This window comes from Nerophis lumbriciformis, linkage group LG31, assembly GCF_033978685.3.
Source record: "Nerophis lumbriciformis linkage group LG31, RoL_Nlum_v2.1, whole genome shotgun sequence".
Lineage (NCBI taxonomy): Eukaryota > Metazoa > Chordata > Actinopteri > Syngnathiformes > Syngnathidae > Nerophis > Nerophis lumbriciformis.
The window spans coordinates 4,742,018-4,767,768 of NC_084578.2; the positions used below are offsets into that span (position 1 = coordinate 4,742,018).

General features: G+C 38.3%; 1 protein-coding gene across 2 annotated transcripts in view; it reads left to right on the top strand.

Moving 5' to 3' along the window:
- LOC133574058 (ephrin type-A receptor 6-like) overlaps positions 1–25,751 on the top strand; it is a 515,834-nt gene that overhangs the window by 445,954 nt on the left and 44,129 nt on the right. For both annotated transcript variants that reach the window (XR_009811371.2, XM_061926082.2), the window contains exons 9-11: positions 1,960–2,030; positions 6,722–6,847; positions 19,485–19,670. Coding sequence is in view for 1 of the 2 variants with exons in the window: in XM_061926082.2 (XP_061782066.1) it covers positions 1,960–2,030; positions 6,722–6,847; positions 19,485–19,670 (383 nt within the window). In the remaining variant the exon portion in view is untranslated. The remainder of the gene's footprint in view (positions 1–1,959; positions 2,031–6,721; positions 6,848–19,484; positions 19,671–25,751) is intronic.

Consider the following 25,751-nt stretch of genomic DNA (forward strand, 5'->3'; position numbering starts at 1 on the left):
CCTGTAGATTTTTGCTGGGGGTTGTCATTATATGAAATGTAGGTCTAAATAAGACCTACATTGAGGTTTTTGTTTCATGTCTCTACGACATTCCTACTGGAAGTTACAGGCAGTTTTGTCTGTGTTTTCTTCCTAGGAGCAGTTTTGTCTGTGTTTTATTCCTAGGGGGCGCTGGAGCGCAATTCTGAGTTTTGGGGTTTGCTTGTGTTTTATTAGATCGCAATTTTCGCCAGTCCTGATGTGTGTGTCCAGTTTGGTGGGTTTTAAAGCATGTTAAGGGGGTCAAATTACAACTCAAAGAGGCAAAAGTGACTGTTTTTACTAAACATTTGTTTTGAAGGGGGAATTGCCAACTTCCCAGGGGAGAGTTACAGGCAGTTTTGTCAGTTTTTTCATCCGTTTCATTAAAAAATTGCGCTAGAGCACAATTTTGAGATTTGGGGTTAGGTTTTTTATTAGATCGCAATTTTTGCTAGTCCTGATGTGTGTGTTCAGTTCGGTGAGTTTTGAAGCATGTTAAGGGGGTCAAATTACAGCTCAAAGAGGCAAAATTGACTGTTTTTAGTACTTTTTTGTCTTGAAGGGGGAATTGCCAACTTCCTGTTGATTTTTGCCCGAGAATATACTATTATGAAATCTAGGTCTAAGTCACACCTACATAAAGGTTTTTGTTTCATGTCTCTCTGACCTAGTGGGAGTTACAGGCAGTCTAGTTTTTTTTTCCGTAGGGGGCGCTAGAGCGCAATTTTGAGTTTTGTAGTTCGTTTTTTTTTTAAAAAGGCAATTTTTGCAGGTCCTGATGTGTGGGTCAAATATGGTGAGTTTTGAAGCACAAGTGGGTCAAATTCAGTTTTGTCTGTGTTTTCTTCCTAGGAGCAGTTTTGTCTGTGTTTTATTCCTAGGGGGCGCTGGAGCGCAATTCTGAGTTTTGGGGTTTGCTTGTTTTATTAGATCGCAATTTTCGCCAGTCCTGATGTGTGTGTCCAGTTTGGTGGGTTTTAAAGCATGTTAAGGGGGTCAAATTACAACTCAAAGAGGCAAAAGTGACTGTTTTTACTAAACATTTGTTTTGAAGGGGGAATTGCCAACTTCCTGTTGATTCTTGCTGAAAGAAGTCAACGTATTAAATCTAGGTCTAAATCAGACCTACATAGAGGTTTTTGTTTCATGTCTCTACGACATTCCTACCGGAAGTTACAGGCAGTTTTGTTTGTGTTTTTCCCTAGGGGGCGCTAGAGCGCAATTTTGAATTTTGGGGTTGTTTTTTTTATTAGATCGCAATTTTCGCCAGTCCTGATGTGTGTGTCAAATATGGTGAGTTTTGAAGCATGTTAAAAGGGTCAAATTACAGCTCAAAGAGGCGGCGGAATAATAATCATAAAACCTTACAATTACAATAGGGTCCTCTGTCCCAAAGGGACATTGCGGTCCCTAATAAAACCTTACAAATTCAATAGGTCCTTATGTCCCATTGCATAAGGACTCCCAAAGGGAGTCCTTATGCAATGGGCCATGCGGGCCCTAACTAACACTTGGTTTCATACAAAGCCTGATAAGTGGTCATAAATAAGGCGCAGCATACAAATCTGGCAGGCCGTAGTATGGACAGCCCTGATTTAGACCCTTAAAGATGACATTTTTCAAACAAGTCACAAGTGACCAGTCTTATTGGACACTTTTGGAGTCTAACATGAAATATCGAGCACATTGCTAAAAATATTGTTTTGCATTCAGGTTTTTGCTAACGTTTTTATATTATTTATGCAAATTAGCGTGCCCTTTTTCCTAGCCATTGGCAAGATAGTGTTCTAAGACTGCACTCCTGTTGAAACAATAGAAGTGTCAATACAGTTGGTGGGTGTGCACTTAGCAGGGGATTTATTATCTTTAATCCGGCACTGTAAGCACAAAACTAAATTGGATCCGTTGAAGTTCATCCATCAGTGTTGTGTTTTACAGGTGTCAGTGGTACATCAAGGCCAAGATGACCTCCGAGGATAAGAGGAGGACCAGTTATCAGAATGGACATGGTGAGAGACTTCAACCTTATTTGCACCTCATTTATTCACATTTGGGGGAAATGTAGCCGGTTTTATCAAGTACGGCGCATGCGGAACCTCCATTTACGAACTTAATTCATCTTGAATTGAAAAGTTTGTATAGTGAAGCAAATTTCTCCATAAGAAAACAATGTGAATATGAATAATTGGTTGACAAAATTCCATATTTTAGTGAACAGTGATAACCAGTACAAATTAGGGATGTCCCGATTCGATATTTGGATCGGATCGGCTGCCGATATTTGCCAAAAATTGCGTATCGGCAAGGCATGGGAAAATGCCGATTCAGATCCAGTTTTAAAAAAAAAACTCCGGTCCGTGTTTTCCAACGCACCGATTTAAATAATACATTCCACTTTTCTGCTGCTTCCTAAGTTCCGTTCCGCATTTTCCAGCACACCTTCAACACATCCACAGGTCTGTGGATTCTCACGCAGTTGCTTTTAGCTGCTGGCATTACACGACAGGCTCTTCTCGCTCTTTCCTGTGTCTCCCTCTCACAGACAGCGAGCGCACCTTCTTACACACGTCACATACTGCCACGTCATACGTCACATACGTATACGTCCTCTCCCAGCAGAGAGGTAGCAGCATGGCTAACGTTAGCTGTGATGCTAGCGCAGCCGTGTGACCAACGCTCCCTCTAAGGTGCTCGCCTGTGCAATTGCGCACTGTTTAAGCGTCCTCTGCGCATAGCAAATCTATGCCACGCACACATACTTGCCAACCTTGAGACCTCCGATTTCGGGAGGTGGGAGGTGGGGGGAGTGGTCAAGGGTGGGGCGGGGGGCGTGGTTGGAGGCGTGGTTAAGATATAGCTATATATATATATATATATATATATATATATATATATATATATATATATATATATAAATAAATAAAATAAATACTTGAATTTCAGTGTTCATTTATTTACACATATACACACACATAACACTCATCTACTCATTGTTGAGTTAAGGGTTGAATTGTCCATCCTTGTTCTATTCTCTGTCACTATTTCAGAGCACACACATTATAAAATCAATAAGAAAACGGGAGCTCTAATTTGGGAGTCTGAATTAGGATCAGAAGTTCCTATATAAACATTGCGCACTCACGTCGCCTTTTTGTATTGATTACTGCAGCTGTGCACTGAATTCATTCACAAATACAAACTACAACTCACAAACACTTTAGAGTTAGGCTCCACCATCAGAATGTGTACTTAAACTTACAAAGATCACATGGATATTATTCAGTGAGTTGATTCACCAAAACTAACCTGTTATACAGGAGGAAAAAGCACACAGGACGTTTCAATTGTTCACAGACTGGTCGCTCTCATCAGAATGACAAGACACTTCCGGTCTGCAGGTGATAGCATTCAATTGGGAAGAAACGCCCTACTGCCCCCTACTGACCAATGTGAATACTGATAAATGTGTAATGACAGTTCCAAAAACGAATTCAAACCACCAAATAAAATAAATAAATCAACACAAAAATGTGACACATTATGGGTGGGTCACATATGCATGTACAGTAGATGGCAGTATTGTCCTGTTTAAAAGTGTCACAACATTGCTGTTTACGGCAGACGAACTGCTTTACGGTAAACAAAAACTTTACTGCTGTTGTTGTGTGTTGTTACCGCGCTGGGAGGACGTTAATGAAACTGCCGTACAATAAACCCACATAAGAAACCAAGAACTCGCCTTCCATCATTCTACAGTTATAACGTGAATGGGCAGGCATGCTTTACATTGTGGGAAAGCAGACGTGAGAACAGGCTGTCAACACGTCACTCAGGTCCGCATGGAGCTGGAGGGGGCGTGGCCTCCAGCTCCGCCTGAATTTCGGGAGATTTTCGGGAGAAAATTTGTCCCGGGAGGTTTTCGGGAGAGGCGCTGAATTTCGGTAATCTCCCGGAAAATCCGGGAGGGTTGGCAAGTATGCACGCACAAAATCAAATAAAAAAATAAGCGCATAACAATTTTCAACACACGGACACGACAGAGAAAACAGTTTTCGTCATCATTGTTCAAATATTGTGACGTCTGTCGAGACGCTTATCTCCGTTCGGTGCCACACGTCCACACCATCAAAATGCCGAGGCAAAAATTTCCACATCAACACCGTATGAAAAAATTAGTGATTTTTTTTTAGTTGTGATTTCCTTCTCTGCATGAAAGTTTAAAAGTAGCATATATTAATGCAGTATGAAGAAGAATGTTTTAATGTAGACATGCAAGCCTTAAAAGAAAATGTTGAAAATCAAGACTACATTTCCTGCAAATGGGTGCATTTCTACCCTATATTTTAACTTTAGATTTATTCTCATGTCAAACTCTTTTGGCTGTCTTTTTGACACTTACCCTCCACACCCTGGATTATAAATAATGTAAATAATTCAATGTGATTATCTTGTGTGATGACTGTATTATGATGATAGTATATATCTGATAGTATATATCTGTATCATGAATCAATTTAAGTGGACTTAAACAAGTTGAAAAACTTATTGGTGTCATGTCTGTGTGATCATGTTTTTGTTTTGGTCATGTTCGTTTTGGGTTTTGGACTCATTGTGCACTCTTGTTTGTCACCATAGCAACCATTAGTTTTCACCTGTCACGTCACGCAACTGTTTCATGTTTTGAGTCACGCACCTGCTTTCACTAATCATGTCCATAGTATTTAAGTTCATTCATTTTCTGTTGTTCGTCCTGACGACCCCAACACATTTATGCTCTGTTCATGCCTGATACTTCTTTCCATGTCAATTCCTCAAGCAACTATTTTTGTCCAAGCCAAGTAAGTTTTTGTTCCATATTTATAGTCTTTTTGGTTTCATAGTTTGTTCTCCGCCATTGTGCGTGCTTTTTGTTTGTACTTTTTTGCTATAGTCTTTTGGTTTCATAGTTTATTCTCCGCCACTGTGCGCGCTTTCATTTATTCCTTTTTTTGATAATAATAAATCATATACCTTCATTCCCGTCTCGCACGAGCCAACTTTCCGTTGCATCCTGGAAAAGCACACACCCCGGACCAAGACATGACAATTGGGGTGTTACCATTTAGTGGTCAATTGTACGGAATATGTACTTCACTGTGCAACCTACTCATAAAAGTCTCAATCAATCAATCAAAACACATAGAATCATCATACTGCTGTGATTATATGCATCAAGTGTTCATTCAAGGCTAAGGCAAAATATCGAGATATATATCGTGTATCGCAATATGGCCTTAAAATATCGCAATATTAAAAAAAGGCCATATCGCCCAGCCCTAGTTCAATGATGCCATTTCTGTTTGTCATGTATCATTTTGTCTATTTTGTGTTTATCCTTGAATAAACAGGTCAGTTTCTTGTTACCAACCATTGTGTATTATTCAAACTCCCCTAATTCAGCTGGCTAGTTGATATCAAGAGTACTAAAACCCTTTTCAACATGATTCTGACAACTAAGTAGGCTAAATAACTTTAAACTTTAATACATGCTCGGATAGGCCAGTATCGGTCAGTATCGGATCGGAAGTGCAAAAACCTGGATCGGGACATCCCTAGTACAAATATAACAAGAAGGTGATGGATCAACTTTCTATTTACCGTATTTTTCGGACTATAAGTCGCAGTTTTTTTCATAGTTTGGCCGGGGATGCGACTTATACTCAGGAGCGACTTATGTGTGAAATTATTAACACATTAGCGTAAAATATCAAATAATATTATTTATCTCATTCACGTAAGAGACTAGACCAGGGGTCTGCAACCCGCGGCTCTTTGATCACTCTGATGCGGCTCAGCTGCATACTTGCCGACCCTCCCGATTATTCCGGGAGACTTCCGGATTTCAGTGCCTCTCCCGGGGCGAACATTCTCCGATTTTTCACCCGGACAACAATATTGAGGGCGTGCCCTGATGGCACTGCCTTTAGCGTCCTCTACAACCTGTCGTCGCGTCCGCTTTTTCACCATACTATCTGCAATCACATAATATCTACGGCTTTTCACACACACAAGTGAATGCCATGCGTACTTGGTCAACAGCCATACAGGTCACACTGAGGGTGGCCGTATAAACAACTTTAACACTGTTACAAATATGCGCCACACTGTGAACCCACACCAAACAAGAATGACAAACACATTTTGGGAGAACACCCGCACCGTAACACAACATAAACACAACAGAAGAAATACCCAGAACCCCTTGCAGCACTAAGTCTTCCACACACTGAAGGCATGATGCCACCATTGGTTTGCATTATTATTAAATTTTTAAATGTAATCAATTTAATTGACAAGCAGTTCTATTATGGTCATACTCTTGTTTGCTATTGCAATTATTGATGCTAAAATTGAGACCATGCTGTAAAGTCAAAGGCTTAGAATAAGTAAACGGCTCTTAAAATGAGGGAACTTTCTAGAAATAAAATGTCAAATCTTGGCAAGTGACAATGAATGTGTTGATGCATCATAAACAAGGCAGAGTTGTTGTTTTTGGTGGTAGTTTTTTTTCCCCACTACCACACAATTTCTACTTTTAATTAGAAGATTTTAATGACCTTTTTCTAAATGACAATCATCTCTTTGACTAATTCCGCCCTTCAATTTCATCAACGTGTTAAAGAGCTGTTTGTCTTTTTTATATGTCCTTTAAACGGAGTAGTTCCTTTTCCCGGGATCAAGACCTATGTGGACCCTGACACGTACGAGGACCCTGCCCAGGCCGTCCATGAGTTTACCAAGGAGATTGACCCCTCTCGGATCCGGATCGAGAGGGTGATTGGAGCCGGTATGCACGCGCACACACACACACACACACACACACACACACACACACACACAAAATGGTATTTATTACCTTCTTGAGACCTAACTTGTTCACACCTCCTCATATGGAAGCTATTTTTCCTTGTTGATGTCTCAAGAAGGGTAGAAATACAAGAACAAACACACACACACACACGTTCTTGTATTTCTTACCTAATAGAGACCTCCGAAAAATGCCTACCTCTTTAGGACCACCCTTTCCAGATATATAAACATTTGTATTTACAACATTAATAATATATACAAACTATGCAAATATAAAAAAGGTGAGCTTTTAGTTAATTTTTTTATTTTTTATTTGTAAATGTTTTTTAATCTTCATTATTTACTTCAAGTTATTACAGTATGTCTCTATATACATATTTATTTTTTTTAATTAATGTTAGCCAAAGGGGGCACATTTCAATATCTTACACACACTTGTTATTTCATATGTTGGCCAGAGGGGGAGCACTTTTAAAAGCGACACACAGTCAATTTAAAAAAATCCCTCCTTTTTGGGACCACCCTCATTTTGACAGGTTTCACCATCAAATGAGACATTCTCTATTAGATGCAATGTTATTGGGACCATGACTTATGTCCTAACTTGTTCACACCTCCTCATATGGAAGATACTTTTCCTTATTGATGTCTCAAGATGGGTAGAAATACAAGAACAAACACACACACACACACACACACACACGCACACACACACAAAATTGTATTACTTACCTTCTTGAGACCTCCGAAAAATGCCTACCTCTTTAGGACCACCTTTTCCAGATATATAAATATTTGTATATACAACATTAATAATTTATACAAACTATGCAAATATAAAAAAGGTAAGCTTTAAGTTAATTATTTTTATTTTTATTTTGTGTTTGTAATTGTTTTTTAATCTTCATTATTGACTTCAAGTTATTACAGTATGTCTCTATATACATATTTATTTTTTTAATTAATGTTAGCCAAAGGGGCCACATTTCAATATCTTACACACACTTGTTATTTCATATGTTGGCCAGAGGGGGAGCACTTTTAAAAGCGACACACAGTCAATTTAAAAAAATGTCACCACCAAATGAGACATTCTCTATTAGATGCAATGTTATTGGGACCATGACTTATGTCCTAACTTGTGCACACCTCCTCATATGGAAGCTACTATACCTTATTGATGTCTCAAGATGGGTAGAAATACAACAACAAACACACACACACACACAAAATTGTATTTCTTACCTTCTTGAGACCTCCGAAAAATGCCTACCTCTATAGGACCACCCTTTCCAGATGTATAAACATTTGTATATACAACATTAATAATATATACAAACTATGCAAATATAAAAAAGGTGAGCTTTTAGTTAATTTTTTTATTTTTTATTTGTAAATGTTTTTTAATCTTCATTATTTACTTCAAGTTATTACAGTATGTCTCTATATACATTTTTTATTTTATTTTTTTTAATTAATGTTGGCCAAAGGGGGCACATTTCAATATCTTACACACACTTGTTATTTCATATGTTGGCCAGAGGGGGAGCACTTTTAAAAGCGACACACAGTCAATTTGAAAAATCCCTCCTTTTTGGGACCACCCTCATTTTGACAGGTTTCACCATCAAATGAGACATTCTCTATTAGATGCAATGTTATTGGGACCGTGACTTATGTCCTAACTTGTGCACACCTCCTCATATGGAAGCTACTATACCTTATTGATGTCTCAAGATGGGTAGAAATACAAGAACAAACACACACACACACGCACACACACACAAAATTGTATTTCTTACCTTCTTGAGACCTCCGAAAAATGCCTACCTCTTTAGGACCACCCTTTCCAGATATATAAATATTTGTATATACAACATTAATAATATATACAAACTATGCAAATATAAAAAAGGTAAGCTTTTAGTTAATTTTTTTATTTTTATTTTGTGTTTGTAATTGTTTTTTAATCTTCATTATTGACTTCAAGTTATTACAGTATGTCTCTATATACATATTTATTTTTTTAATTAATGTTAGCCAAAGGGGCCACATTTCAATATCTTATACACACTTGTTATTTCATATGTTGGCCAGAGGGGGAGCACTTTTAAAAGCGACACACAGTCAATTTAAAAAAAAAATTAATGTTAGCCAAAGGGGGCACATTTCAATATCTTACACACACTTGTTATTTCATATGTTGACCAGAGGGGGAGCACTTTTAAAAGCGACACACAGTCAATTTAAAAAAATGTCACCACCAAATGAGACATTGTCTATTAGATGCAATGTTATTGGGACCATGACTTATGTCCTAACTTGTTCACACCTCCTCATATGGAAGCTACTTTACCTTATTGATGTCTCAAGATGGGTAGAAATACAAGAACACGCACACACACACACATTCTTGTATTTCTTACATTTTTAAGAACTCCTCTTTAGGACAACCCTTTATAGATATATAAATATTTATATTTACAAGATTAATAATATATACAAACTATGCAAATATAAAAAAGGTAAGCTTTTAGTTAATTTTTTTATTTTGTGTTCGTAATTGTTTTTTAATCTTCATTATATAAATAAAGTTGATTTGATTTGATTTGATTATTTACTTCAAGTTATTACAGTATGTCTCTATATACTTTTTTTTTTTTTAATTAATGTTAGCCAAAGGGGGCACATTTCAATATCTTACACACACTTGTTGTTTCATATGTTGACCAGAGGGGGAGCACTTTTAAAAGCGACACACAGTCAATTTAAAAAAATGTCACCACCAAATGAGACATTGTCTATTAGATGCAATGTTATTGGGACCATGACTTATGTCCTAACTTGTTCATACCTCCTCATATGGAAGCTTTTTTACCTTATTAATGTCTCAAGATGGGTAGAAATACAAGAACACACACACACACACACACATTCTTGTATTTCTTACATTCTTGAGAACTCCGAAAAATGCCACCTCTTTAGGACCACCCTTTATAGATATATAAATATTTGTATTTGCAACATTAATAATACATACAAACTATGCAAATATAAAAAAGTTAATTTAGTTAGTTTTTTTAAATTTTTTTGTTTGTAATTGTTTTTTAATTGTCATTGTTTACTTCAAGTTATTACAGTATGTCTCTATATTTTATTTTATTTTGTTTATTAATTTTGGCCAAAGGGGGTGCATACCAATTTCCTACACACACTTGTTATTACATATGTTGACCAGAGGGGGAGCACTTCAAATTTTCACACACACTTGTTATTTCATATGTTGACCAGAGGGGGAGCACTTTTAAAAGCGACACACAGTCAATTTGAAAAATCCCTCCTTTTTGTGACCACACTCATTTTGATAGATTTCACCACCAGGGGGTGCAAATGAGACATTCTCTATTAGATGCAATGATGTTCCTTATTGGGAACCTGACTTATGTCCTAACTTGTTCAGACCTCCTCATATGGAAGCTACTTTTCCTTGTTGATGTCTCAAGAAGGTCCCATTAAGGAGGGATTTTTCAAATTGACTGTTTGTCGGTTTTAAAAGTGCTCCCCCTCTGGTCAACATATGAAATAACAAGTGTGTGTAAAAATGTGAAGTGCTCTCCCTCTGGTCAACATATGAAATAACAAGTGTGTGTAAAAATTTGAAGTGCTCCCCCTCTGGCCAACATATGCAATAACACTAACAAGTGTGTGTAGGAAATTGGTCAAAAAAATTTTACCTTGAAAAAATTTTTTTACCTTGAAAATCATTTTTTATACCTTAAAAAATATATTTTACCTTGAAAATTTTTTTTTACCTTGATAAAAAAATTTTACCTTGAAATTTTTTTTTTACCTTGAAAATCATTTGTTTACCTTGAAAATCCTTTGTAACCTTGAAAAAAAATTTTTACCTTGAAAATCATTTTTTACCTTGAAAATCATGTTTTAACTTAAAACTTTTTTTAATTTTTAAAAAAATTTTAAGTTTTTTTAATTTTTGTAAAATGTTTGAAAAAATTTAAAATTAAAAAAAAATTACATTTTTTTTAATTTTTTTTTAAATGTTTAAAAAAATTATTTTTTTTTAAATATTTTTTTAAAAATTTTAAATATATTTTTTTTAATTTAAACTTTTTAAAACTTTTTTAAACTTTTTTACTTTTTTAAACTTTTTTACCTTTTTTTTTTTTATTTTACCCTAACCCTAACCCTAATCTTAACCCTAACCCTAACCCTAACCCTAAAAAAAATGTTAATTGTTAAAATTGTTTTAAAAAATTAAAAATTGTTTTAAATTGTTTTAAAAAATTAAAACAAAAATAAAAAAAAATTTACAAAAAAAAAAAAAAAAAAAAATAGAAATAAAATAAAAACATTTAAAAACATTTTTTAAAATTTAAAAAATTTGAAAATCATTTTTTACCTTGAAAAAAAAATGTTACCTTGAAAAAAAAAATGTACCTTGAAAATTTTTTTTTACCTTGAAGATCATTTGTTTACCTTGAAAATCATTTTTAACCTTGAAAAAAAAATTTTACCTGGAAAATTTTTTTTACCTTGAAAATCATTTTTTACCTTGAAAAAAAATTTTTACCTTGAAAAAAGAAATTTTACCTTGAAAATTTTTTTTTACCTTGAAAATCATTTGTTTACCTTGAAAATCATTTTTAACCTTGAAAAGAAAATTTTACCTTGAAAATCATTTTTTACCTTGAAAATGATGTTTTAACTTAAAACATTATTTTTTTATTTTTAAATTTTTTTTAGGTTTTTTTAAGTTTTTTTAATTTTTTTTCAATTTTTGTAATTTTTTTTAAATTTTTTAAAAAATTTAAAAAAAATTACATTTTTTTAAAAAAAATTAAATTTTTAAAAAATTGTTTTAATTTTTTTTTTTTTTTTTTTAATTTTAATTTTTTTTAATTTTTTTTAAATATTTAAAAAAATATATATATATTTTTAAACATTTTTAGCTTTTTTAAACTTTTAAAAAAAATTTTTTTTTAACTTTTTAAAAAAATATTTACCCTAACCCTAACCCTAACCCTAATCTTAACCCTAACCCTAACCCTAAACCTAACCCTTACCCTAAAAAAAAATGTTAATTGTTAAAATTGTTTAAAAAATTTAAAAATATATATTTTTTTTACCTTGAAAATCATTTGTTTACCTTGAAAATCATTTTTAACCTTGAAAAAAAAATTTTACCTTGAAAAAAAATTTTTACCTTGAAAATCATTTTATACCTTGAAAAAAAAAATTTTACCTTGAAAAAAAATGTTACCTTGAAAACAATGTTTTATCTTGATTTTTTTTTTACCTTGAAAATCATTTGTTTACCTTGAAAATCATTTTTACCTTGAAAAAAAAAATGTACCTTGAAAATTTTTTTTTACCTTGAAAATCATTTTTAACCTTGAAAAAAAAATTTTACCTTGAAAATATATTTTTACCTTGAAAATCATTTTTTTACCTTGAAAATCATTTTTAACCTTGAAAAAAAAAATTTACATTGAAAAAAAAATGTTACCTTGAAAATCATTTGTTTACCTTGAAAATCATTTTTAACCTTGAAAGCACAGGAAGTCGTAAAATCACCCGTTCACCTGGCAGGCTTTTTCGTGGATAAATAGGAAAGTCCTTCTTTAGCTGCCCTCTTGTTTTATCATATATTGCTTCCTTTGCACCAGTCAATGTTTACTTTTGACTGCACATTAAATCAACAAAAACTCCTGACTTTGGAGCAATGTTCACGGACTCTAGTATTTGGCTCTCTATTAGATGCAATGTTATTGGGACCATGATTTATGTCCTAACTTGTTCACACCTCCTCCTTGTTGATGTCTCAAGAAGGGTAGAAATACAAGAACACACACACTGTATTGGGACCATGATTTATGTCCTAACTTGTTCACACCTCAACATATGGAAGGTACTTTTCCTTGTTGATGTCTCAAGAAGTATAGAAATACAAGAACACACACACACATATCAGCAGCACTTATAATGCGTATGTGCAATATTCTTGTGGAAAACATTTATCTCAAAACAAAAAAAATGTACCTTTTTAGGACCTAAGCTTCTTCTTTCATTGTGCAAATGAAAGATGCATTAAATAGTTTAAACTGTTTCAAGATAAAAAAATAAATAAAAAAAGGAGGCTGTGATGTCTATTTTTGGAAAAAGAGACACTTTTTCTTTTTTTAAAGAAGCCTTGGTGCAAGTGCATGATGGTGCATGACAACACTGCCCCCTGCTGGTGCGTAACGCTATCTGCCGGTGGTGTTAAGTGAGGTGACTCCTCACTGCAGGGGGTGTCAAACTTGTTTTCATTGATGGCAGCCAGAGGTGGACCTCGGAGGGCCTCTTCTACTGTAGCGGTGAATATATATGAATATTAATGTATAAGAAGTATGCTCATGATATTTCTGCTTATATGCATTTGGTCAGGGCGGTTTATTTATAGAGCACAATTTGTACACGAGGCAATTGAAAAGGCTTTACGGCTGTGTAAAATTACACGAGGGGAAATAAAATCATGAATAAAGATGAACGTAGTTCAGTTTAAATCAAAAAGTGTAGAGAACAGGTGTCAAAGTCAAGGCCCAGGGGCCACATTGGCTCGCTACATCATTTAAAGTGGCCCGCATAAAATAAATAAATAAATAAAATATGATTCAACTTGTGGCTTATATTCATATATTTGCTTGACTTACATTATATCATCCATCAAATCACTGTAAAAATGACAATAAAAAATTAATAATAATAAAAAAATTACGGTAAAAATTTTTTGTCAGATGTTTACCACGAAATCTACAGATTTCTTTTTTTTTACAGTGTACAGTATGTATGTCATAATTAAATGTATATCATTTACATCAGTGTCTCTCAAACATTGGGCTGAGGCCTAATGAGGGCCGCCAAAAATAGTTTTTTTTTCATTACATAATTCCTGGAATTTTGGGAAAACCAGGATTTTTTTCAGTTCAAAAAAACAACTTTGTTTTTTGTCCTGATTAAGAGGAATGATTTGACGGTGGAACGGTTGAAATGGGTTGGAAAAATGTGGAAGGAGTAGTCGGCAGAAAAAAGGGTGGAAATAGGGCTTTGGAAAACCAGGAATTCTGGAAAATCTTGGAATTTTTTTTTGGAACTTGGAAAAAAGGTAGTATAAATTCCGAGGATGGTGGAATGTGTTGAAGGTGGAATGGTTTGAATAGGCTGATTAATGTGGGAATTGTGGAACTTTGAAGAATGTCCCATTGATTTAAATAGGAATTTCCCAAAAGTTTTGGAATTTCGGGAAAAGCGGGACATTTTTGGAAAACGGTAAAAAAATTTGAATGGTCTAAATTAGTTTATAGTTGGTGTTGAAAGTTTTCAACTCAGTCAAGAAATGTTGAAGTAGTAACATGTTGAATTGAGAAATGGTATTACGAAATTCCTGGAATTTTGGGAAAACCAGGAATTTTTCCAGTTCATAAACAACTTTGTTTTTTGTCCTGATTAAGAGGAATGATTTGACGGTGGAACGGTTGAAATGGGTTGGAAAAATGTGGAAGGAGTAGTCAACAGAAAAAATGGTGGAAAAAGGGCTTTGGAAAACCAGGAATTCTGGAAAATCTTGGAATTTTTTTGAACTTGGAAAAAAGATATTATACATTTCCAGGATGGTGGAATGTGTTGAAGGTGGAATGGTTTGAATAGGCTGATTAATGTGGGAATTGTGGAACTTTGAAGAATGTCCCGATGATTTCAATAGGAATTTCCAAAAATTTGGGAATTTCGGGAAAAGCGGGACATTTTTGGAAAATTGTAAAAAAAAAAAAAAATTTGAATGGTCCGAATGAGTTTATGGTTGGTGTTGACATTTTTCAAATCGGTGGAGAAATGTTGAAGTAGTAACATGTTGAATTGAGAAATGGTATTACGGAATTCCTGGAATTTCGGGAAAACCAGGATGTTTTCCAGTTCAAAAAATAACTTTGTGTTTTGTCCTGATTAAGAGGAATGATTTGACGGTGGAACGCTTGAAATGGGTTGGAAAAATGTGGAAGGAGTAGTCGGCAGAAAAAAGGGTGGAAATAGGGCTTTGGAAAACCAGGAATTCTGGAAAATCTTGGAATTTTTTTTGGAACTTGGAAAAAAGGTAGTATAAATTCCCAGGATGGTGGAATGTGTTAAAGGTGGAATGGTTTGAATAGGCTGAAATTTGTGGGAATTGTGGAACTTTGAAGAATGTCCCATTGATTTCATATAGGAATTTCCCAAAAATTTTTGAATTTCCGGAAAAGCGGGACATTTTTGGAAAATTGTAAAAAAAAATTTGAATGGTCCGAATGAGTTTATGGTTGGTCTTGAAATTTTTCAAATCGGTGGAGAAATGTTGAAGTAGTAACATGTTGAATTGAGAAATGGTATTACGGAATTCCTGGAATTTCAGGAAAACCAGGATATTTTCCAGTTCAAAAAATAACTTTGTTTTTTGTCCTGATTAAGAGGAATGATTTGACGGTTGAAATGGGTTGGAAAAATGTGGAAGGAGTAGTCGGCAGAAAAAATGGTGGAAAAAGGGCTTTGGAAAACCAGGAATTCTGGAAAATATTGGATTTTTTTTTTAACTTGGAAAAAAGATATCATACATTTCCAGGATGGTGGAATGTGTTGAAGGTGGAATGGTTTGAATAGGTTGAAAAATGTGGAAATGGTGAATGTTTGAAAAAAATGGCAATTCATTTTGAATGGGAAAAATGTCCCGGAAAACCTGGAATTCTGGGAAATCTGGGAATTTTTGGAATTTGTCAAGGGAAATGAAGTGAATTATATTTATATAGCGTTTTTTCTCTAGTGACTCAAAGCGCTTTACATAACGAAACCCAATATCTAAGTTACATTTAAAGCAGTGGTACTGGGAGCAGGTGGGTAAAGTGTCTAGGATGGTGGAAGCGGGAATCGAACCTGGAACCCTCAAGTTGCTGGCACGGCCACTCTACCAACCGAGCTACGCCGCCTCAGGGAAGGGAAAGCCCGCCATTCCCGAATAGGCTGAACAGTTTGAAGTTGGAACGGTTTGAGTCGGATGAAAAATGTGGACAGTAGAGAGCGCCAAAATCTGGAGAAGGAGAAGAGTAAGTTTCAGTTGAAGAATAAATAGATGAATTCTTGGTGCAGAAAATGCTTTGGAGCATTCACACAATTATAGCATTTAGTATTTAATTACAAGATACATATCATATATAACTGCATCCATGAACACTGAAAATACAAAAATAACACTCAATTTTCTTAAAATGTAGTTTCTATGAAAAAATATACCCATAATATATTCCATCCATCCATCCATCTTCTTCCGCTTATCAGAGGTCGGGTCGCGGGGGCAGCAGCTTAAGCAGGGAAACCCAGACTTCCCTCTCCCCAGCCACTTCGTCCAGCTCTTCCCGGGGGATCCCGAGGCGTTCCCAGGCCAGCCGGGAGACATAGTCTTCCCAGCGTGTCCTGGGTCTTCCCCGTGGCCTCCTACCGGTCGGACGTGCCCGAAACACCTTCCTAGGGAGGCGTTCGGGTGGCATCCTGACCAGATGCCCGAACCACCTCATCTGGCTCCTCTCCATGTGGAGGAGCAGCGGCTTTACTTTGAGCTCCCCCCGGATGACAGAGCTTCTCACCCTATCTCTGAGAGCCCCGCCACCCGGCGGAGGAAACTCATTTGGGCCGCTTGTACCCGTGATCTTGTCCTTTCGGTCATAACCCAAAGCTCATGACCATAGGTGAGGATGGGAACGTAGATCGACCGGTAAATCGAGAGCTTTGCCTTCCGGCTCAGCTCCTTCTTCACCACAACGGATCGATACAGCGTCCGCATTACTGAAGACGCCGCACCGATCCGCCTGTCGATCTCACGATCCACTCTTCCCCCACTCGTGAACAAGACTCCGAGGTACTTGAACTCCTCCACTTGGGGCAAGATCTCCTCCCCAACCCGGAGATGGCACTCCACCCTTTTCCGGGAGAGAACCATGGACTCGGACTTGGAGGTGCTGATTCCCATCCCAGTCGCTTCACACTCGGCTGCGAACCGATCCAGCGAGAGCTGAAGATCTTGGCCGGAGGAAGCCATCAGGACCACATCATCTGCAAATAGCAGAGACCTAATCCTGCAGCCACCAAACCAGATCCCCTCAACGCCCTGACTGCGCCTAGAAATTCTGTCCATAAAGGTTATGAACAGAATCGGTGACAAAGGGCAGCCTTGGCGGAGTCCAACCCTCACTGGAAACGTGTCCGACTTACTGCCGGCAATGCGGACCAAGCTCTGGCACTGATCATACAGGGAGCGAACTGCCACAATAAGACAGTCCGTTACCCCATACTCTCTGAGCACTCCCCACAGGACTTCCCGGGGTACACGGTCGAATGCCTTCTCCAAGTCCACAAAGCACATGTAGACTGGTTGGGCAAACTCCCATGCACCCTCAAGGACCTTGCCGAGAGTATAGAGCTGGTCCACAGTTCCACGACCAGGACGAAAACCACACTGTTCCTCCTGAATCCGAGGTTCGACTATCCGGCGTAGCCTCCTCTCCAGTACACCTGAATAGACCTTACCGGGAAGGCTGAGGAGTGTGATCCCACGATAGTTAGAACACACCCTCCGGTTCCCCTTCTTAAAGAGAGGAACCACCACCCCGGTCTGCCAATCCAGAGGTACCGCCCCAGATGTCCACGCGATGCTGCAGAGTCTTGTCAACCAAGACAGCCCCACAACATCCAGAGCCTTAAGGAACTCCGGGCGGATCTCATCCACCCCCGGGGCCTTGCCACCGAGGAGCTTTTTAACTACCTCGGCAACCTCAGCCCCAGAAATAGGAGAGCCCTCCACAGACTCCCCAGGCACTGCTTCCTCATAGGAAGACGTGCTGGTAGGATTGAGGAGGTCTTCGAAGTATTCCCTCCACCGATCCACAACATCCGCAGTCGAGGTCAGCAGAGCACCATCCCCACCATACACGGTGTCTACACTGCACTGCTTCCCCTTCCTGAGGCGGCGGATGGTGGTCCAGAATTGCTTCGAAGCCGTCCGGAAGTCTTTTTCCATGGCCTCCCCGAACTCCTCCCATGTCCCGAGTTTTTGCCTCCGCGACCGCTGAAGCCGCACACCGCTTGGCCTGTCGGTACCTGTCCGCTGCCTCAGGAGTCCCATGAGCTAAAAGAACCCGATAGGACTCCTTCTTCAGCCTGACGGCATCCCTCACTGCCGGCGTCCACCAACGGGTTCTAGGATTACCGCCACGACAGGCACCAACTACCTTGCGGCCACAGCTCCAATCGGCCGCAATATATTCTGATTATTTATTTATATATATTTTTTTTTTATTAGGGCCCGCAATGGGCCATAAGGACCTATTGAATTTCTAAGGTTTTATTATTATTCTTTCTTTCTTTCTTTCTTCTTCCGCCGCCTCTTCGAGCACTAATTTGACCCACTTAACATGCTTCAAAACTCACCATATTTGACCCACACATCAGGACCTGCGAAAATTGTCTTTTAATAAAAAAAAACAACTGCAAAACTCAAAATTGCGCTCTAGCGCCCCCTAGGAAAAAAAAAAACTAGACTGCCTGTAACTCCCACTAGGAAGGTCGGAAAGACATGAAACAAGATCCTCTATGTAGGTCGGGCTAAAATCAACAGGAAGTTGGCAATTCCCCCTTCAAGACAAAAAAGTACTAAAAACAGTCACTTTTGCCTCTTTGAGCTGTAATTTGACCCCTTTAACATGCTTCAAAACTCACCAAACTGAACACACACATCAGGACTGGCTAAAACTGTGATCTAATGAAAAAACCTAACCCCAAATCTAAAAATTGTGCTCTACAGCAATTTTTTCATAAAACGCACAAAAAACTGCTCCTCGGATGAAAAATCTGACAAAACTGCCTGTAACTCCCACTGGGAAGGTCGGAGAGAGATGAAACAAAAACCTCTATGTAGGTCTCACTTAGACCTACATTTCATAAATTGACAACCCCCAGCAAAAATCAACAGGAAGTTTTCTATTCCCCCTTCAAAACAACATTTTTGTTAAAACCGGTCACCTTCCTTCAAAATCTATCTCCTCTGAGCGCGTTTGTCGTTTCGCCTTCAAACTAACACAGGTGAGAGATAAAACCCTTGTGATTAAAAGTATAGATGGGATTTTTAATACCTGCTCCGGTTTTGATTTTATGACCCTTCAAAGACCCGCTGCACTGATGCTCCTGCGGTGCTGTTTTTTTAAGATGGCTGCTCAAAAGCAGGAAGCACCAACGTGCCCACACAATGCAGACAAGGTAGGTACACTAGACAAAAGTCTTGGGACACTTCAGACTAAAAGTAGACAAAAGTATTGGGACACTTAGGACTAGCACCTGCCAAATACACGGGCCCGAACAAGCTTTAATTTAAAGATGTTTTTTCTTATTTTGTGCTTTGTTTTGCTTTTATTTCCGGCCTTTTGCAGGCCACATGAAATGATGTTGCGGGCCTTGAGTTTGACACCTGTGCCTTACAGTGTGTGTGTGTGTGTGTGTGTGTGTGTGTGTGTGTGTGTGTGTGTGTGTGTGTCGCGCCGCAGGTGAGTTCGGAGAAGTGTGCAGCGGGCGCCTGAGAACCCCCGGCAAGAAGGAGATTGCGGTGGCCATAAAGACGCTGAAAGGCGGCTACGTGGAGCGCCAGCGGCGGGATTTCCTGCGCGAGGCGTCCATCATGGGCCAGTTCGACCACCCCAACATCATCAGGCTGGAAGGCGTGGTCACAAAAAGTACGATTCCCTCTCGCATTGCACGGGATTAGGGCTGCAGCTAACGATTATTTTTCTATCGATTAATCTATAGATTTTTTTTTTTTCGATTAATCGGTTAATCTATAGATTTTTTTTTCGATTAATCTATAGATTATTTTTCCTTTTACCGATTTTTTTTTTTTAATTTAAAATGAAGAGGAAAAAATAAATGTAGGCCAGTTTTTTCAAAAGGCATGGCTTTTATTTACAAAAAAAAAAAGTATGGCCACTAGTCAGTCAACATTGACAACAACATGACAAAATATTCTGTAACAATGTAAACATTTAAAACTTTTAACATTTAACAAAATTAAAAGTAGCTTATTTGCTTTTTAATGTGCAAATATAAAAGTAAACATCCAGTGCAAATCTTAATATTCTGGAATAGTATAAGCATTTCAAAAGTAAAAGTATTGCTTATTTTGCTTTAAAATGTGCAAAAATAAAGATAAACATCCAATACAAAAAAGTGTACAGTGTAAACATTTCAACAAAAGTAAAAGTATTGCATATTTTGCTTAATAACACAACAATGATAGTATGATTAAAGTGAAAGTTAATTGTTGGTTTGTACATAGTATATGTAACTGTTAATGTTGTAAAAGGTATTTGCACAACTAATTAACGTTAGCGTTTGTGACACGTCTTGTGCCGTGGGGTTCTTTCAGGACCGACAGACTGAACGCCAGACGGCTTTGCCAGGTTTACAATCTTTTAATTTTACACAAAGTCTTTTCTCTTCCAACCGCGCGGATCGCGCACCTGGGCACGATTGCGGCGTCGCTCCCGGCGCGCCCCGCCTCGCCGCTCGCTCGCTCGCCGCCGCCGCCTCTCCACAGCGTTAAAGAGGAGCGCGTCTTTGTAAACACTGAACAGGCACGCCAAACGCGCCTCTCAGAGCGAAACGGTGTTTTAGTTTATGAATTTACAACGCAGATACAAATGACACATTCATGTTTTTGTGTAATGATGACAACGTATACGCATGCGGACGATTGACTTGTTGATGGTGATGGCAAGAACGCTGTCGGGGGTTTTCTTTTCAAATGTTCCTTCATAGCCGTTGTGCTGCTATGATAGGCCATTTCCGCTCGACACAGTGTGCATACAACAACATTATTAGGCCGTTTATTGAAATACTCCCACACTTTTGACGACTTTTGGCGTGCTTTTTTCCCCTCGCTCGCATCGTCTGCTTTGCGCTCCGCCATGACAGTAAAGTAGTGTGACGTAAATATGCGACGCGCCGACGCACAAAAACGGCGTCGACGTATTTACGTAACCGATGACGTCGACTACGTCGACGCGTCGTTTCAGCCTTACACGGGATTGGGGGTGGAAAAAAAAGGGCTTTCATTTTTACGACACTAAAAGCGACATTCAATCATTTTCTATGTTAAAAGTCTTTAAAACAGGATTAGTAGGATTGTCTCTTAATGAGGGACAAATATTTGTTAGTTCTTAGTCTGTCTAAATAACGACAGGTGACTAGGATTATTCTATACAAAAAAGTAATAGTAATACTAACGCTGGAAAGGAGACAGAGCTGCAATTCCCTTTTGGGGATCGAAACTGAAAGTTAACTCGGCGCATTAACGGCGCATTTTTCTCCCTTCGTCGAGTCTCTTTGATTGAGAAGGTATGTCCACTAGCGCAGTGTTTTTCAACCACTGTGCCGTGGCACACTAGTGCATACACTCTTAGAAATAAGGGTTCTAAAAGGGTTCTTCTACAAGGGCTGAGGTTCTAACTGGAACCATTTGCTTCTGAAAAACCCTTTCCCGAAGAAAGGGTTTTTCAAGGGTTCTTGGTAACGCTAATGGTTCCGGTAAGAACCATTTTGATCCAGAGAACCCTTTAAAACCCCTTTTCTGAATAATTGGTTTTAAAAGGGTTCTCACTAACACTAAGGGTTCCAGTAAGAACTATTTTGATCCAGAGAACCGTTTTTGGAAGAAAGAGTTCTTCAGGGATTGTTGAAAGCATGGGTAAGATCCTGTGTCACCAGGGACATACTTCCTGATAACATTTGCCAATAATGGTGTCTATCTTTAAATAAATGTTTTTCTCATTAAAATGTTTTGAATGTTTGTTCAATGTCAACATGATAAATGACCACAATATAATATGAACTAAACTGATCTGTAGAATACAATATGGTTCTTTATAGAACCCTCAGAAGACAAGACGGTTAACGGTGAAAACCTTTGAAAAGGGATGTTTTTAGAACCCCCTGTGTCAGGTCTAGAAGAAACCCTTGAAACATGAAAGAGTTCTTTGTGGAACTCCCTGTGTGGGTTCTAGATGAAACCCTTGAAACCTGAAAGGGTTCTTAGTGGAACTCCCTGCATGGGTTCTAGATGAAACCCTTGACAAACGAAGGGGTTCTTAGTGGAACTCCCTGTGTGGGTTCTAGATGAAACCCTTGAAATACAAAAGGGTTCTTAGTGGAACGCCCTACGTGGGTTCTAGTTGAAAGTCTTGAAATACAAAAGGGTTCTTAGTGGAACTCCCTGTGTGGGTTCTAGATGAAACCCTTGAAATACGAAAGGGTTCTTAGTGGAACTCCCTGCGTGGGTTCTAGTTGAAAGTCTTGAAATACAAAAGGGTTCTTAGTGGAACTCCCTGTGTGGGTTCTAGATGAAACCCTTGAAATACAAAAGGGTTCTTAGTGGAACTCCCTGCGTGGGTTCTAGTTGAAAGTCTTGAAATACAAAAGGGTTCTTAGTGGAACTCCCTGCGTGGGTTCTAGATGAAACCCTTGAAACCTGAAAGGGTTCTTAGTGGAACTCCCTGCATGGGTTCTAGATGAAACCCTTGACAAACGAAAGGGTTCTTAGTGGAACTCCCTGTGTGGGTTCTAGATGAAACCCTTGAAATACAAAAGGGTTCTTAGTGGAACTCCCTGTGTGGGTTCTAGATGAAACCCTTGAAACCTGAAAGGGTTCTTAGTGGAACTCCCTGCATGGGTTCTAGTTGAAACCCTTGACAAACGAAAGGGTTCTTAGTGGAACTCCCTGTGTGGGTTCTAGATGAAACCCTTGAAATACAAAAGGGTTCTTAGTGGAACTCCCTGTGTGGGTTCTAGATGAAACCCTTGAAACCTGAAAGGGTTCTTAGTGGAACTCCCTGCATGGGTTCTAGATGAAACCCTTGACAAACGAAAGGGTTCTTAGTGGAACTCCCTGTGTGGGTTCTAGATGAAACCCTTGAAATACAAAAGGGTTCTTAGTGGAACTCCCTGCGGGGGTTCTAGTTGAAAGTCTTGAAATACAAAAGGGTTCTTAGTGGAACTCCCTGTGTGGGTTCTAGATGAAACCCTTGAAATACGAAAGGGTTCTTAGTGGAACTCCCTGTGTGGGTTCTAGATGAAACCCTTGAAATACGAAAGGGTTCTTAGTGGAATTCCCTGTGTGGGTTCTAGATGAAACCCTTGAAATACGAAAGGGTTCTTAGTGGAACTCCCTGTGTGGGTTCTAGATGAAACCCTTGAAACATGAAAGGGTTCTTAGTGGAACTCCCTGCGTGGGTTCTTTGTAGAACCTCTCATGGGGGGTTCTGGGTGGAACCTTACACACACAGTTCTAGGTAGAACCCTCCAAAAGGGTTCCAGGTGGAACCTTTATAAAAAGGTTCTACCTGGAGCCAAAAAGGGTTCTCCTATGAGGACGAGCCGAAGAACCTTATATGGTTCTACTTAGCACTTTTATTTCTAAGAGTGTACTTGCCAACCCTCTCGATTTTCCTGGGAGACTCCCGAATTTCAGTGCCCCTCCCGAAAATCTCCCGGGGCAACCATTCTCCCGAATTTCTCCCGATTTCCACCCAGACAACAATATTGGTGCCTTAAAAGGCACAGGCCCAGTCACATCATATTTACAGCTTTACACACACACACAAGTGAATGCAAGCATACTTTGTCAACAGCCATACAGGTCACACTGAGGGTGGCCGTATAAACAAGTTTAACACTGTTACAAATATGCGCCACACTGTGAACCCACACCAAACAGGAATGACAAACACATTTCGGGACACAACACAACATAAACACAACAGAACAAATACCCAGAAGCCCTTGCAGCATTAACTCTTCCGCACACTGAAGGCATGATGCCACCATTGGTTTGCATTATTTTTACATTTTTAAATGTAATTAATTTAATTGACAAGCAATTCTATTATGGTCATACTCTTGTTTGCTAGCGGCTACAATTTCAGTACTATTGAAGATCTTTGCTCCTTCTCAACTCTGTGCTAATATTCTTTTCACAAAATACGACCAGTAGTACGTTAATGTTAAATCTTACTTGTGAAAAGTAATCCCCCCGATTCCTATTTTCAACAGTCCGTTCATTCGAGCAGGAAAAACGTTAGTTTTCTACCTGTCAACTGTCAGTTTAGGCTGTTCATCACCACTTCAAGATGGCGGCCCAATTTCTCACGTCACAGCAGCCAATGCTGCGTCTACTTATAACATGTCTCTGGTTTTAATGACATTCAGACTTTACTTCAATCAATAACGGAGCAACATCTCCTCATCCGGAAACAACAACAACAAAACCGGAACTTTCTAATAACTAAAGTTCCTTGGGTGAATAATGTACACTCACGGCACCGGTATGTTTTAGCGCTTTCATGGCGAGTTTACTGACAGATATAAGTAGACTTAGACTTAGACAAACTTTAATGATCCACAAGGGAAACTGTTCCACACAGTAGCTCAGTTACAAAGGATGGAATGTGTAAGGATGGAAAGGACAATGCAGGTATAAAATAGACTAAAAACGTACCGTAGTAGCAATATGAAATATAACATATGTAATATTTACATAATATATGTACCGATACCGATACTGACCGATACCGATACTGACCGATACTGGCCTATCCGAGCATGTATTAAAGTTTAAAGTTATTTAGCCTACTTAGTTGTCAGAATCTTGTTGAAAAGGGTTTTAGTACTCTTGATAACAACTAGCCAGCTGAATTAGGGGAGTTTGAATAATACACAATGGTTGGTAACAAGAAACTGACCTGTTTATTCAAGGATAAACACAAAATAGACAAAATGATACATGACAAACAGAAATGGCATCATTGAACTAGGGCTGGGCGATATGGCCTTTTTTTAATATTGCGATATTTTAAGGCCATATTGCGATACACGATATATATCTCGATATTTTGCCTTAGCCTTGAATGAACACTTGATGCATATAATCACAGCAGTATGATGATTCTATGTGTTTTGATTGATTGATTGAGACTTTGATTAGTAGGTTGCACAGTGAAGTACATATTCCGTACAATTGACCACTAAATGGTAACACCCCAATAAGTTTTTCAACTTGTTTAAGTCGGGGTCCACTTAAATTGATTCATGATACAGATATATACTATCAGATATATACTATCATCATAATACAGTCATCACACAAGATAATCACATTGAATTATTTACATTATTTATAATCCAGGGTGTGGAGGGTAAGTGTCAAAAAGACAGCCAAAAGAGTTTGATATGAGAATAAATCTAAAGTTAAAATATAGGGTAGAAATGCACCCATTTGCAGGAAATGTAGTCTTGATTTTCAAAATGTTCTTTCAAGGCTTGCATGTCTACATTAAAACATTCTTCTTCATACTGCATTAATATATGCTACTTTTAAACTTTCATGCAGAGAAGGAAATCACAACTAAAAAAATCACTAATTTTTTCATACCGTGTTGATGTGGAAATTTTTCCCTCGGCATTTTGATGGTGTGGAACCGAATGGAGATAAGCGTCTCGACAGACGTCACAATATTTGAACAATGATGACGAAAACTGTTGTCTCTGTCGTGTCCGCGTGTCGAAAATTGTTATGCGCTTATTTTTTTATTTGATTTTGTGCGTGGCATATAATTGCTATGCGCAGAGGACGCTTGAGCAGGCGCGCGCCTTAGCGGCTGCGCTAGCATCACAGCTAACGTTAGCCATGCCGCTATCTCGCTCTCTGCTGGGAGAGGACGTATACGTATGTGACGTATGACGTGACAGTATGTGACGTGTGTAAG